General features: G+C 37.4%; 1 protein-coding gene across 1 annotated transcript; it reads right to left on the reverse strand.

Annotated features, from left to right (window-relative positions):
- Nucleotides 1-8,350: 8,350 nt before the first annotated feature.
- Nucleotides 8,351-10,162, reverse strand: LOC138862100 (DNA ligase 1-like). Its single transcript, XM_070123259.1, has 2 exons — nt 10,090-10,162; nt 8,351-8,850 (listed from the first exon to the last, which is right to left on the reverse strand). The coding sequence occupies exons 1-2, from the start codon at nt 10,160-10,162 to the stop codon at nt 8,351-8,353; spliced, it is 573 nt and encodes a 190-aa protein (XP_069979360.1).
- Nucleotides 10,163-17,021: the final 6,859 nt, after the last annotated feature.

Genomic DNA, 17,021 nt, shown 5'->3' on the forward strand with positions numbered 1-17,021 from the left:
TCTCTCTCTCTCTCTCTCTCTCTCTCTCTCTCTCTCTCTCTCTCTCTCTCTCTCTCTCTCTCTCTCTCTCTCTCTCTCTCGATGCGTATGTATTGTTACGCGTTTCTCAATTGGTGCATGTATCTATCGCTAACATTCCTTACACGAAACATATATTTCATGAGAAATAAAAAAATAAAAATAAAAATGAAAGGAGAAAAAATAAAAAAATAAAAACAATCCAGCTAATTGCACTTGATATTGACACGCACCCTATCGTTAGCCTTCATTGCGGTCACACCCCACGAGAGTGTCTGTTGAAACGTAATATAACTTTCCACATTTCTCTCATCTTCAGCCATTAGAGTCAGTAGGAGCCATTATATTGTCCATTAAGCGAGAGCAGTGTGTGGAGTCGTTTGAAATGATCTGGAGACAATTAGTCCAAGTACTTAAGGGGTGAATGAGGTGGTTCTCGTAGAGTATAAGGAGTTGACACTTTGGAGGACTCTCATAACCCTGGGATTAATATCTGAGCACTTTGCCTTTGCTGTGAAGACTAGAGTATAAAATATTTAGTTTTAAAGTTCAGATTTGAAAATGAGTGGTGTTGACTCAAATATTCCTCTTGGTAGTCAATATAAACTAAATGAGAAATATTGAAGCATTAACAATATGATCATCGATACGAAAGGAGTGACAATACCTTTCATTAATATTATTGTTATCACGTCGAGCATTCTTTTAAGAGATGATTTTACCAAGATCGGAAGCATACAAATTGCAATCAACTTTATGTACATGTCTTGTATAAAGAGACCCAATACATTAAGAATACATCTAAACATATTTAAGTACAAGTTAATGTTGCTGAAACAGAGAACAGAGTGCAATGCAGGCACACCGGCACTGAGTCCTGCTTCCTGTTCATATATTATTTCGCTGTTCTTCCTCCGGGAATAACAGGACGGAAGCCAATCGACTCGAGGACTGAACGATCTTCATGTTCTTTATTTGCGCTCAATTGGGAGTCGTTTGGGCCTCGCACATTTGGGAGGTTCTTCCTAAAGGGGATATTCACGAGGTATGAATATCATTCTTGGGATCTGATTAAACCTCCGGGATGCGCAGAAGGAGTAAATGAATCCCTGTAATTTAATCAAATCCGTGAGAAGCGGTAAATCTCCAATAGGTCAGATCCCTGTAGATGGCATGTACTTGGCTCTTAGCATTATGAATTCTAGGAAAGGATGTAGATTCGCAGCCATAACAACCTTCGATTTTCTTCGGATTTCAAGCCTTGAGTTCGAATTTTATCTCTCGATTTTCCTCAGGATGTTTATCATTATTCTGGTTGCTATTATTAGGAAAGAAAGGAATAAGAAGAAGGGAGAAAAAGAAGGGGGGTGATAGGGTGAAGTGAGAGAGGGGAATGATAGGGTGAAGTGAAAGAGGGGAGAAGAGGTCAGTTAAAAAGTGAAGTGAAAGACACGAGGGGGAAATAAGTAAATATAATCCCTTTATCATCAGCGTAATTATCGTCTTCATAATAAAAAGTATGTTACTATTCACTGATATCACTATCAAAAACCATTTCAACGAAAGAATTGTACAATTTTAAAACCCATTTCGGGAATTGACAAGGATTTCAGTCCCGTCTCAGAACCTCAGGCTAATATCCAGCTCCAACAAGACCGAATCCTTTTATTACGAATATCACGGGTCAGGTTCGGGTTCAGATATAGGGTTCAGTCTTAACTATGAATATAGATTTCGCTCTAACTCTCGGACTCTGGCTCTCGCCTTTGTTCGTTGGGGGAAAGTGGCGCAGCTGTAATATACGTGTAGATAACAGCTTTATCGCCGAATTCTGCCAGAATGTGTTTCATAAGTGTTGATATTAATGCGAGTGGAGGAAAGTTGAGGGCCGGTGAGTCTGCTTTCGAGTTTTATTTTTCATTTTGATGTTTCTTTGTTTCGTTAGCTGTTTTTCCTCCCTCCATCTCTCTCTCTCTCTCTCCCCCCCCCCTCTCTCTCTATCTATCTATCTATCTCTCCCTCCCTCTCTCTCTTTCGCTTACACACTCTTTCTCTCACTCTCGCCCCCCCTCTCTCTTTCTATATATAATCACATACACACACAAACACAACACATTGTATTACTACCAATACAACTACACGTTTCGTATGGCAACATTTGCACTGTCATTATTTTTCTTCTACATCGCCCAGAAACCCCAAGAAAGAACTTTGACCAACAATTGTTCCTCTCGCTGCTACGACCACCAGGGTATCTTGCACATGCTGTTCTCGCTCTCGTTAACAGGAGGTTGGGACGACTTAGGCTTGTATTTTTCCCCTTCATCGTCACGGTGTATTACGCAGACATGTACAGCATTTCTTATGGAAAATACCTAGAATATATGATATGAAAATCACTCAATCGTGTATATATCCATGTAGGAGAATTGTGAATAAGTTAGCAGACGAGCATAATCAAAACAAAGATGTATATCTTTATGCATACGAAAATGTACATTCGTAGAGAAACACACATGTAAATAATAATGTAAATACACCAGGGAATATAAAATATAAATATACATATAAACATGCAGTATAAACATACAATATAAATATATAATATAAACATACAAGACAAATATACAAAATAAACACAATAGGGAAGGGAAGATTAGGGGAACGTCTTCCTGCTACATCCGGGCAGTGCAGTTATAAGGCTTCCATTGGTACTTTACTGTTTCCCTTGATGTGTTGTTCGCCTGTTCCCATATAATTCTAGTCTTTCCTTTTCTTTTGTTCTTCCTATTTTCTCCATACTGATTTTGATAGCGAACTTGAACTCGGGTCTACCACTTGTTTTTGAAAATGAATATTTTTTTGTTTTGTTTTCTTGAGTGTACCGTTACGTTTAACACACTTTCTATTTGCAAACTTTTATGCAGAACATGTACATGCAAGCAATGAAAGAGACAAAGAAGGGGTAGAGAGGGGTCGATTGAGTGAGTAGGAGAGAGAGAGAGAGAGAGAGAGAGAGAGAGAGAGAGAGAGAGAGAGAGAGAGAGAGAGAGATGATGATGGTGATGATGATGTTTATTACCTCCAAAGTCACAGAAACTTGATTGTTCAGACTAGTTCAACGGGAAAAGCATGCATATATGTTTCAATCAGAATTCCCCCAATAGAAGGTACTCTACTCTCCTTATTTTCCCGGTCAAATCAAGTAGAGTACTTGGTTTAATGCCTATTCACCGGACTTTCCCTCTTTACACCCAGTAAACAACTAATGAACCTAAACCTGTCTAAATATTAATCCTGATGTCAGACCCCTTCTCTCCTATTCAACCCTTCTACTTTCTCTCTTTCTCCCCTTTGAAGAACTCTCTCCTTATATACTTCACAAGCACATGTATTCACAAGTTTCGCACAGAAGAGACTGCGAATTGTCAATATATGGTCATCATATGCTTGGTCGTGTCAAATGTATTGTTTCAAAAATTCATTCTTGTGTAGAGGGGATACGAGCGTTATTTATTTTGCAATGTATGCTCGTGTTTATTTTATATCATTGTGTATGGCTCATTATTTGTTCATATAGATAGACAGACAGATAGATTGATAGAGATAGAGATATAAGACTGTAATAAACCGAAAACACAGATCGCTTTCCTCTGGCATTGTGTGTGGCACTCTGTTCATATAGACAGATAGATTGATAGACATATAGATATAAGACTGTCATAAACCGAAAACAGATCCCCTTCCTGTGGCATTGTGAGTGGCACTCTGTTCATATAGATAGACAGACAGATAGATTAATGAAGATAGAGATATAAGACTGTAATAAACCGAAAACACAGATCCCTTCCCTGTGGCATTGTGTGTGGCACTCTATTCATATAGATAGACAGACAGATAGATTAATAGAGATAATATAAAACCGAAAACACAGATCCCTTTCCTGTGGCCTCATCAACATGACACCCGGCAAATATGCCTGTGTGTTAATCTGATGTATAATGAATTAGCATGTGTAAATCCTGGAGATAATATGGGCGCTAAATTCCCTTACCAGAGTGTTGCCAAGGTGTTGTGGCGTGAAATGTATACTGAATTGCATCTAAATGTATATCAGTGATTCATGTTTCTATTGCTTTTTCTCTTATCATACTCACGTTTTTTTGTATATCTAAATGTTTAAAATGATAGTGGGGATATATATATATATATATATATATATATATATATATATATATATATATACACACACACACACACACACACACACACACACACACACACACACACACACACACACACACACACACACACACACACACACACATATATATATATATTTATACAAAATATGTGTGTGTGTGTATGTGTGGAGGGAGGGGAGAGAGAGAGAGAGAGAGAGAGAGAGAGAGAGAGAGAGAGAGAGAGAGAGAGAGAGAGAGAGAGAGAGAGAGAGAGAGAGAGAGAGAGAGAGAGAGAGAGAGAGAGAGAGAGAGAGAGAGAGAGAGAGAGAGAGAGAGAGAGAGAGAGAGAGAGAGAGAAAAGAGAGAGAGAGAGAGACAGACAGACAGAGAGATAGACAGACAGAGACAGACAAACATATATATAGAGAGAGGAAGCGAGTGAGTTCCAGGTTAATCCAGAACAACATTTTGGCGCACGTGACCTAAATTGTGTTAAGCTGCATTTTCTATCGCATATGCATAATCAAGTGTCTCAGGATGCACCACCATGTCATACTACGCTAATTCGTTTTACTACGAATGGGCGATGAAGCTGAATTGGAAAATAGAACAGAGACAAACATTTACTAAAAAGGAAACGCACAGACAAGAAACACGACGTCCGCAAACACAACGCCGATTAAAAAGTACCATTTCATAATCTTAAGGTTTAAGATTATGAAATGATTTACATATAACGAAGCAGAAAACGCACGCTCGCAATACACATCAATCTATACTTTGCACGGTATTAAAATTCACTTTAAGTAAGCTTTCTTCAAGCGAAATGGTAACACTGGAATCCATAGGCATACTCAATACCTCCATTGAGACTGATACTAATTCACGACTCTCCAGTTTTGAATTTAAAGTCATTGAATTCACCCCTTGAAAACTGTATGATGTGTGTGTATGTATCTGTTTGTTTGTGTGTATGTATCTGCTTGTTTGTTTGTGTGTGTGTGTATCTGTTTGTTTGTTTGTGTGTGTGTATCTGTTTGTGTGTGTGTGTGTGTGTGTGTTTGAGCGTGCGTGCGTGTGAGTATGTTTGTGTGTGTGTATCTGTTTGTTTGTGTGTGTGCGTGTGTGTGGACAAAGAAGCAACAAGAGTATAAATAGAGATCTGAGATTTTCAGTCCCTGTTCCTGACACCCACAGTATGCAATCCGTTCATTTCAAACTAATACTTGTACAACTCACTTGCCTCTCGTGTCCTTTACAGACTGCACCAGACAGATTTGAAAAGTTTGTTTCTCTGTTCAGTTTTGCCATCAGGAGCATGTACAAAACGCGAATGAAAAGTAACTGGTGGCTTTAAAAAATCGCCATCGTGTTGGTTAATAATTTAGTGTGTAAGGTTTGTTGAAAAGGAGTATATTCTGAAGCAGTTTTCTTCCTGGAATGACTAAAATCTCGTGTTTCTTTTGTTTCTTTTCCAAAAAATTTCACTAGAACAATAAAAAAAAATGATGATAATGACCCTGACTAGTATATAATTTCCAATGAAAGTGTAATGCGAATCATAATAAATCATACTAAAGCAAGTCATACTAAAATCATACTAGAATCATACTAAAGATACTAATGATTATAAATGACGAAGGGCAACAGAGAGTAGACTAAAAACCTGCCCCGTTCCATTGCAAATTATTGCTGTGTGGTCTCTGCCTGGGTTTCCTTCTTGCAGAAACAAGTACCTCCTCATTTCGATAATCACTAAACTTATTCCCACAAGGATCCCCTTCCCCTTTTCACCCCCACCACTCCCTTCCATCTCCAACACTCCCTCCCTTTCCCCTTCCATCTCCAACACTCCCTCCCTTTCCCCTTCCATCTCCAACACTCCCTCGCTTTCCCCTTCCATCTCCAACACTCCCTCCCTTTCCCCTTCCATCACCAACACTCCCTCCCTTTCCTTTCCATCTCCAACACTCCCTTTATCTCCATCTCCTCTCTCCCTTCCTCCTTTCACCCCCACCATCCCCGTCCTCCCCACCTCCACTTACCCTCCCCCTTGCATCTCCCACACTCCCTCCCTCCCTTTCCTCTTCCATCTCCAACACTCTATGCCAGGTCAGGTTGGCGCTGGTGACCTCACTTTGCAAACAATAAAGCTAAAATGAAGTGACTGGGCGGGGGTCATAGAGTATCATTATTGGGGTAGAGTTACGAAGGGGAGAAACAGAGAGAGGGGAGGATAAAGGGGAAGAGAAGGAGAGAGAAAGGGAGGGTAAGGAAAGGATACGTATAAGGGAGAGAGAGGAAGAGAAAAACTGGGAGAGCGAGAGAGAAAATATTAATAGCGAAGGTAAAAATAACGATAATGATGTTGATAATAATAATCCAACAACAAAGAATTATTCACGGAAGCCAAACCCACATCTATCCCAAAAATAATCGATTCTAGTTAAGCGTATATAATAATAATAATAAAAAACTGCTCCTAACATATTATTTTCGAGGAAGTAAGACGCCTACCCGATCAGAATTCATCGTATATATTACATGGTTGACTTGGTAACCAACGAAGGAGTACAAATTTCTTTCGTTTTTCAATTTTCTACTCTCAGAAAATGGTTTTATTTTTATCTATCAAATTTCAATCCGTTTATAGGCAGAAAAAGAAATATTGCTGCATGTCTGTGCGTAATTATACCAACCAGTTGCACATAATATAGTTTAACAAACACATGAGATAATATACCCCTTCAAAACGCCGTTACACTAAGACGGAGCATTTATCAGTTGATTTTAATTCGCTTGTTTGTTCCACACAAAGAAGTTAACATGCAAAGAAGCACGACAACGGTCACGTGACAGGGAGGGGCAAAAAACACAAAGCAAAAAGGATCTGTCAACAACCAGGCTGAGAGGGACGAGACAGGCCATGTGTTTCCTTTTGTGAGACTTGGATTTTCTTTTTTTTTCTTTCTTCCCTTCTTTTTTTCTTTCTTTCTTTCTCTTTCTGTCTTTTTTTCTTTCTTTCTTACTTCCTTTGTTCCCTTCTTTCTTTCTTTCTTCCCTTCTTTCTTTCTTTCTCTTTCTGTCTTTTTTTTCTCATTTTTCTTTTTTTCTTCCTTTCTTTCTCTTTCTTCCTTCCTTCTTTCTCTCTTTATTTCTTCCTTCTTCCTTACTTTCGTTTCTTCGTTCTTTTTACTTCCTTCTTATCTTTATATTTTTCCTCCTCTTCCTTTCCTTCTTTCTTTCCTCCTTCCTTCCTTCTCTATCTCTTTCCTTCTTCTTCATTCCTTTCTTTCCTTCCTTCCTTCTTTCTCTCTCTCTTTCTTTCTTCCTCCTTCCTTATTTCTTTCTTTCGAATGACAAAAGGACGGGGAGTCACGGTTGGAAAAAAAAACTTTTTACAAGAGGCTGTTTTCACAAGAGCTTTTGCCATTCGTTTCAAGGACTTTCCTGCTGAGGAAACCATCATCCCTCGTAACTCATGGCTTTAAATGCAATAGTTTCTCTTCGTCCAAAAGTTTCTGTTTTCTAATTCTTTTTCAACTCTCGTTTAATTCTAATCCTTGTCGCATTGAAGTTTCTGTTTTCTAATTCTTTCTCGACTTTCGTTTAATTCTAATCCTTGTCGCATTGAAGTTTCTGTTTTCTAATTCTTTCTCTCGTTTAATTCTAATCCTTGTCGCATTGAAGTTTCTGTTTTCTCATTCTTTCTCTCGTTTAATTCTAATCTTTGTCGCATTGAAGTTTCTGTTTTCTAATTCTTCCTCGACTCTCGTTTAATTCTAGTCTTTGTCGCACTGAAGTTTCTGTTTTCTAATTCTTTCTCTCGTTTAATTCTAATCTTTGTCGCATTGAAGTTTCTGTTTTCTAATTCTTCCTCGACTCTCGTTTAATTCTAGTCTTTGTCGCACTGAAGTTTCTGTTTTCTAATTCTTTCTCTCGTTTAATTCTAATCTTTGTCGCATTGAAGTTTCTGTTTTCTAATTCCTTCTCAACTCTCGTTTAATTCTAATCTTTGTCGCATTGAAGTTTCCGTTTTCTAATTCTTTCTCTCGTTTAATTCTAATCCTTGTCGCATTGAAGTTTCTGTTTTCTAATTCTTTCTCTCGTCTAATTCTAATCCTTGTCGCATTGAAGTTTCTGTTTTCTCATTCTTTCTCTCGTTTAATTCTAATCTTTGTCGCATTGAAGTTTCTGTTTTCTAATTCTTTCTCTCGTTTAATTCTAATCTTTGTCGCATTGAAGTTTCTGTTTTCTAATTCTTTCTCTCGTTTAATTCTAATCTTTGTCGCATTGAAGTTTCTGTTTTCTAATTCTTTCTCTCGTTTAATTCTAATCTTTGTCGCATTGAAGTTTCTGTTTTCTAATTCTTTCTCTCGTTTAATTCTAGTCTTTGTCGCATTGAAGTTTCTGTTTTCTAATTCTTTCTCTCGTTTAATTCTAATCCTTGTCGCATTGAAGTTTCTGTTTTCTAATTCTTTCTCTCGTTTAATTCTAATCCTTGTCGCATTGAAGTTTCTGTTTTCTAATTCTTTCTCTCGTTTAATTCTAATCTTTGTCGCATTGAAGTTTCTGTTTTCTAATTCTTTCTCTCGTTTAATTCTAATCTTTGTCGCATTGAAGTTTCTGTTTTCTAATTCTTTCTCGACTCTCGTTTAATTCTAATCTTTGTCGCATTGAAGTTTCTGTTTTCTAATTCTTTCTCTCGTTTAATTCTAATCTTTGTCGCATTGAAGTTTCTGTTTTCTAATTCTTTCTCTCGTTTAATTCTAGTCTTTGTCGCACTGAAGTTTCTGTTTTCTAATTCTTTCTCTCGTTTAATTCTAATCTTTGTCGCATTGAAGTTTCTGTTTTCTAATTCTTTCTCTCGTTTAATTCTAATCTTTGTCGCATTGAAGTTTCTGTTTTCTAATTCTTTCTCGATTCGTTTAATTCTAATCTTTCTCGCATTGAAGTTTCTGTTTTCTAATTCTTCCTCGACTCTCGTTTAATTCTAATCCTTGTCGCATTGAAGTTTCTGTTTTCTAATTCTTCCTCAACTTTCGTTTAATTCTAATCCTTGTCGCATTGAAGTTTCTGTTTTCTCATTCTTTCTCAACTCTCGTTTAATTCTAATCCTTGTCGCATTGAAGTTTCTGTTTTCTAATTCTTCCTCAACTCTCGTTTATTTCTAATCCTCGTCGCATTTGATGAACCTCAAGTGATCTCAATTTTCAAGTCATGGCAAAGGTTCAAAGGTTCCAATCTATGGAATTTTGTCCTTAGGTTAATGATATCAAACATATATCTGTTAAGTTTCTCTAAAACTTCGTAATGTAATCAAATCATTAGCCAGATAAACCATATGTTTAAAGTACTCTGTCGTATTCATATACATTGCATTTTCAATCACAACAGACAGGGTGTATTAGCATCACTTCACAAACATTTGCTTTGTAAATTATAACTGATATATTACTTGTATTGCATTTCACAATTAGGAGAGTTATTTAGCTGATTAAATATACAAAGGTAAGTGAACATGAAAACTTTCATTAGTTTTGTTAAAGCTTCCCCGCCAGCTAAGCTCTGCAAGTGGCATTGTGGAATGACAGGTGTGGGAAGGAGAGTAATGTCATTAGCATAATACATAATCGAGACTCAATAATTTGAATGCAAAAAAAGAAAGAATAAAAGAACTCTCTCAAAAAAGGGTTTTAACAATATTTGATTCCCGGATGTATTTATAAAAAAATATCGTATAAAATTATTAAGGATCAAGTCTTTTAGGAGTGTCCAATAAGGGTTAAGGAACCTAGCAAAAATAATAAAAAAACAACAACAACAAAAGCCACTTCTACGTTTTACTATGACACCAATCACTGATGAATCATTGATATCAACTTACCAACTGCTGATACGACAACCAGTACCTTCATCACATATACCCAGTTGCAGTAACACTCAGTACAAGACCTCATGTCAGGCATCTCATCTCCCTTTCCCTTGCTTTCCTTCACATTTATGAGTTTTTACATGTCAAGGACACGCTGATCACCTCTCGGGGGTTGGGGAAACTGCTGTGGCTTGGACTGTGTTGATTTTCTTGAGTTTGTGTGTGTGTGTGTGTGTGTGTGTGTGTGTGTGTGTGTGTGTGTGTGTGTGTGTGTGTGTGTGTGTGTGTGTGTGTGTGTGTGTGTGTGTGTGTGTGCGTGTGTGTAAGTTAGTGTTTTTGTGTGTGTGTTGATTTTCTTGAGTTTGTGTGTGTGGGAGTGGGTGGGTGTTTGTGTGTATGCAAGTATGTGTAAGTTAGTGTTTGTGTGTGTGTGCGTTGATTTTCTTGAGTTTATGTGTGTGAGTGTAAGTGGGTATTTGCGTGTATGCAAGTGTGTGTAAGTTAGTGTTTGTTTGTGTGTGTGTGTATGTGAGTGACTGTGAGTCTGAGTGTGTGTTTGTGTGAATTTGTGTGTCTGTTCCCAACCAGGGATGGGTGAGAAATAAAAATCTATCCATCAATGCGGTCACAAGCCTGTCTCGTGAAATGAAAAAAGATGCAGGACTTCATTCCGCCTCTGTGTTGCAGACCGCGTAAAGGTTAAAATAATACCTTTCCTATTCTTTCCCTGCCACTATCCCTCGCTCCACCTCAACGCTATACCTCTCCTACCCGCCCACGCTCATATTCACACCTATTCCTACCTCTCCTTCTCCTCCAACCTCTTTTTACCTCCTTCCCTTCCAGCATCTTCTCTCCTGCTGTTGTTTCATAGAGTGATCACGTTAAGCCCTTCGACCAGGCCGTTACCAGGGAGGGGCCACTGGGAGTCCGAGCGAGGATGGTCATACACTCAGGCGATCCGTAAAATGGTTAGGAGCGGTCGAAGGATGAAACTTTTTTTTTTTTTTTTTTTTTTTTTTTGGGGGGGGGTGATGCATGCTGGGGACGAAGTTATTTGAGAAAGAGCCTTTTTTTTATCTTGTACATTACCACTTGTTTTAGTCCTTTTCCTGATACATTCCATGTGTGTGTGAAAGAGAGAGAGAGAGAGAGAGAGAGAGAGAGAGAGAGAGAGAGAGAGAGAGAGAGAGGGAGAGGGAGAGGGAGAGAGAGAAAGAGAGCTAATCTCTGTATCGATAGGATCTGCAGATACAGTAATCAAAGGGATAATATCCGCTAGATTTCGTATCTTATTTGTTTGCCAATTATTTCGTCCAATTACAAAGAGAAGATCGAGCGCCTTAAGGTGGAAGGTACGAACTCTCCCCGCGCACACAGAACAGAAGGGACGCCAAGAAATGACAGCGAAAAGAGAGAAAAGGGGACATTTTTTCGTTCGCGACATCGACATCTGAGGACAAGAAGCGAGGAGGAAACGCTGGAATAACTCGGGAACATGAACGGGACTTCAAAGTTTGGGAAGATGAGCTTCTGCATAATATGTATGCATCATGTTATGCATAATGCACAGGCACCGACATTTATTTAGTTTGAATATGTCATGCGTTTTAAGAAATGAAGCAGAATCTATAATATGCACATTGGCATGCTAAAAAAAAATAATAATAAAAAATAAATAAGATAAAATAGAGCCAAGGAGAGTGATAGAGAAAAAAAGTAGATGCAGTCATACAAGCAAAGATAGGCAAACCGAGCCAATCCAGAAAGGATAAAGAGAAAAAGAGAGATTTCTCCCGTCCAGAATCAGTCCTTTCGTGTCAGTCTGTGAACACGCTTCGATTCCCTGAGCATACTAGATCACGAGAAATTAAATCATTTAAACTCATTCGCCTGACCTCAATAACATCAATTAACTAACTAAAACTTTTCCCCAGTGTGCGAATTCTTTCATTGACGGGCCTGCAACAGACCCCCAAAACGCCACTCGGGGGTTGGGGAAACTGCTGTGGCTTGGACTGTGTTGATTTTCTTGAGTTTGTGTGTGTGTGTGTGTGTGTGTGTGTGTGTGTGTGTGTGTGTGTGTGTGTGTGTGTGTGTGTGTGTGTGTGTGTGTGTGTGTGTGTGTGTGTGTGTGAGTGTGTGTGTGTGTGCGTGTGTGTAAGTTAGTGTTTTTGTGTGTGTTGATTTTCTTGAGTTTGTGTGTGTGGGAGTGGGTGGGTGTTTGTGTGTATGCAAGTATGTGTAAGTTAGTGTTTGTGTGTGTGTGTGCGTTGATTTTCTTGAGTTTATGTGTGTGAGTGTAAGTGGGTATTTGCGTGTATGCAAGTGTGTGTAAGTTAGTGTTTGTTTGTGTGTGTGTGTGTATGTGAGTGACTGTGAGTCTGAGTGTGTGTTTGTGTGAATTTGTGTGTCTGTTCCCAACCGACATTTATTTAGTTTGAATATGTCATGCGTTTTAAGAAATGAAGCAGAATCTATAATATGCACATTGGCATGCTAAAAATAATAATAATAATAATAAAAAATAAATAAGATAAAATAGAGCCAAGGAGAGTGATAGAGAAAAAAAGTAGATGCAGTCATACAAGCAAAGAAATGCAAACCGAGCCAATCCAGAAAAGATAAAGAGAAAAAGAGAGATTTCTCCCGTCCAGAATCAGTCCTTTCATTTGAGTCTGTGAACACCTCAGTTCCCAGAGCATACCAGATCACGAGGAATTAAATCATTTAGACTTTCAATTCGTTACATCAATAACCACATCAATTAACTAACTAAAACTTTTCCCCAGTGTGCGAATTCTTTCATTGACGGGCCTGCAACAGACCCCCAAAACGCCATATAACCACCTAACTCGCTCATTCGGTATTTAGGAAGGCACTCTCCTCGTTAACGTGAACTACCTCATCTTCGCCTCAGACGCCTGGGAAACAAGACAAGCCATCAGCACTGCAACGTCTCAAGGGAAGGGTATTCATGCCAGGAGGACTGCATAAGAAGCTTGCTCGAGGCTAAGATGATTTCATGAATGCTTTAGGTGATTACGTAAACGTTTGAAGTGGTAATTAAATATTCTATGCAGGGGACTAAAGTTTTAATGAGCTACTGTAATAAAGAATTTACGGATCTGTCATTAATGTTAATGTCTATCCTCTTTACATTTCAAACGTGCATCAAAATGTCATTTTAATGTAACCGTCTGTAACATTTCGAAATTTTGGTGGTTTAATAGTCTCTTTTTTCAGTCAATCATAGTATATAAAAGGTTAAATGAAACGTTCTTCTTGAAATACCTTCCTACATATGCCAGTTATGCATATATCTCTATTTCAGAAAGCAGTAGTTCACGCAGGTAAACAATGCTGTATCCGTATACCAACTACATCTTAATTGCTATTAGTACAAGGTACAATACAAGATATCTGACCAAAATAGTTTCCCATATAGTACGCTACATGTACTTCAATATCTCCATCTCCAGCGCCTCAGAATGGTCCTTGTTTACATGCCTGAAGTTTGTCTGAAGCCGCAGTACTAGCACCTACAGCATTCAAGAACAGGTTGGGGGATGACAGCAGTGCAAGTGAAATCTATCGCAAATTTCCGTTCCAAGCTTCTAGATGGAAGAAACTGAGTGACGATATAATCATCTGGAAAACTACTATCGAGAGGTTCTCAAAGTGGGGTCCCGACCTTAAGAGGGGTCGCGAAATAATTTAGAGGGGTCGTAAGATCCTGCAACCTGCAATCCTCTTCTTCTTGCCACCACCCATACTAACGCGGTGGTCGGCCTGCCCTGCTATATAAAATACTTCACAGGAATAATCTTGTAATATTGATAATAGTTACTACTTTGGTTGTATGGGATCGAGTCGCAGAACTATCGAAATGGTTCGTAGTCAGAGAGAGAGAGAGAGAGAGAGAGAGAGAGAGAGAGAGAGAGAGAGAGAGAGAGAGAGAGAGAGAGAGAGAGAGAGAGAGAGAGAACCCTTGATCTAGAGCAACTTTATCCGGATTTATAGTTTCTGCGAGTTTAGTTTTCTAAAGTCCAAAGTTGCCGCTGACTGTAATAGTCTTGGCGTGAGGGTGTTATTTTACTGAAATGGAATATTGGTCGCAATATTAGGCTCCTTTTATTTTAGCTTGGTCACAATAACCCGGGAAAAAGAGAACACAACTCTCGTTCCTTTCTTTCAACCTCCCTTCTTGCACTTCTGCCAAATTTCTCTTTTCTGCAAAGCTGCAATATTCAACAACAATGACAAGTATTTTTAATAACAAGCATTTACAGATGAAACGTAAATCGAGAGAAGGAAAACATCCGCTGTAAAATGGGGACACACACACACACACAAAAAACACAGTTGCAGAAATGGCCGCCACACTCACGAAAGAAGTGTGTTGTTCCAATGTAATCAACTTTTGATGAAATAGGATCAGCTTGTCACCTTCAAAAAACAATGGAGTATAAAATGAAAAGTTAAGGTGTTTTCCGATGTTGTAAAGGATTGTAAATGAGTTAGTGATTAGGAAGATGTTCTTGTGAGAATTTACTAATAAAATATTTCGAATCCTTGAAGTAGAAGCATTAGATTACTGAAGGAAGATGTTTAACCTAAATGTAAATATGGAAATTTAAACTAAAAGTAAAAGCTTTTTTTAAATTTTCACTTTTAACTATAATAAATGCAGTCAAACTGTTTCTGGAATCTAGTACAATGGGAAATCTATTTTACGCTATAGTTACCACTATTAGTATTATAATTGCAGGCAATAACTTGCATATATATATATATATATATATATATATATATATATATATATATATTTAGATAGATAGATAGATGTATATGATATTGTATATTTGAGTAACCTGTGTATTTTCTATTCCAGTTATGCATATATAAAGCTACATGATCATCGTATCAATGTTCCTAATAACAGCCGGATCCCGTATCAAGACCCGATCTAGTTCTTTGCTCAGAGAAGCATCAGTAATCAGGGAATTAGCATATAAATGGGAGAGTGTATCTGCCAAGTCTCTCATTTCACCCTGATCACTTTCCTTAATATTTGTTCCTGGTTTCGCTCTCTTTTGCCTGTAATTGATGGATTGATAATGTATCGTTTGCCTCAACAGGTTATTAGCGAAGAAAGTAATATGGGATTAAAATGTTAATCTAATAAAAAAGTTTCAGTCTATCAGGTAATAATCTTAAGTAAAATATACATAACATTATCATATTAAAAGTCAATATATATATTATGCTTGAAAAGTATTAAATAATTGCAGAAATATTATATATAATTAAATTTGGTGATTGATATATAATAACCCCTGATTCCTGTCATTCTCTCTCACTATTTCCTCCTAAGGTATAAAGCGGATGAAAGTATGAAGACTGGAAAGGTAAGACTAGTCCACGGCATTTCAGCAGGCGAATAGAGTTGGCAGAATTACATGTTGAAATTCCGCTGCTCAGAGAAGCTTCAGGCGCTTTCCAATCTGAATTCGTCACGACTGTGGTTGTTCTGGATTTTCACGGAGGTATTTGTCATGGCTAGGCAGACGGCTGTGTCATGACAGATCCGGTAATGCTGATGCCAAAATGGGTGATTATTTGATAAGGAGTTCCCTGGTTTTATTTTTGTATGTCATTTGTGCTTCGTATCAGTTAAAATGTGAATGTAGATTTCTTTGAGAGAGCTAAATAGAATCATTAGTTTCCATTTTATTGCAAAATGTATCAAAAGTTAAAATGGATTAGTTTTATGCTTCGTTAGACGAATCTTTATCAACTAACAGTTGTTAGACTTCTCATATGAGTCATGTTCTTTCCTTCCACCCGCGTCCTTCACTCCCTTCAAACCATTTCCAATTTCTCTCATCGTTTAGTCTTGACAGTCCTGCTTCCTTGCTCAACATTCCCCAAGCCTTTTCATGTCCCAGTTTCTCTTCCTTCCTCTGTCATGCCTCGTTTTATGACTTGGACGCTTGAAGGTTCTCGTCTGTTTCAGTTGTTTTGGCCTTTGAGGTTTTCTCTTTCCTTCTTGTCGCGTTTTTAAATTATCACTAATTTCGTTCTTTTTATGTCTTGTATACTAATCTTCATTTCCTTCACCGTCATTGTTTGATGATTAGTATATTTACTACTATTTATATCATCATGTGTCCATCTGCCTGTCCATTTGTATATTATTCATTTATTTTATGCCTGAAGTATTGACTGCAGACGAAAGCTCTTTTATTTTCTTATAAACTGGACATCTTATCTCTCACTTTGTCTTCATTTAGGGAAAATATTATGTGTGAAAATTCTTCTAAAGACGCCAAATTCATTGGTTATTCGGACTTTTAGGTAACATTAACTTAACTAATGTTTTTATGTATATAGTTCGCGTCTTCGTGGATTTAAAAAAACTTCCATTTTTTGGATTTAGTTTATTCAAAGGCACTAGTATTAACCTGGCTTTTCACTATCATGCTTGGGCCTCCGCTAAATCTTTATTCATTATCATTATCAGGAAAATGTATTATTTTGTTCCTTGTAATTCTTAGGTATAAAACTTGATTATAACATTCAGTAAAACACGGTTGCTTATAAATTATTTCACATATATTTTAAGGTATATAATTGGGGTTATACTGAAGCAAATAAAGAATAGAATTAGAAGGAATGAGCATATATGTATTTTTATATTTACATATATGTATATATATGTATAATATATATATATATATATATATGTATATATATGTCTATACATATGTATATATATATATATATATATATATATATATATATATATATATATATATATATATATATATACACACACACACACACACACACACACACACACACACACACACACACACACACACACACATGCAAATATATGTACATATGTGTGTGTGTGTGTATGTATATGTGTATATATA

Source organism: Penaeus vannamei, chromosome 7 (genome assembly GCF_042767895.1).
Source record: "Penaeus vannamei isolate JL-2024 chromosome 7, ASM4276789v1, whole genome shotgun sequence".
Lineage (NCBI taxonomy): Eukaryota > Metazoa > Arthropoda > Malacostraca > Decapoda > Penaeidae > Penaeus > Penaeus vannamei.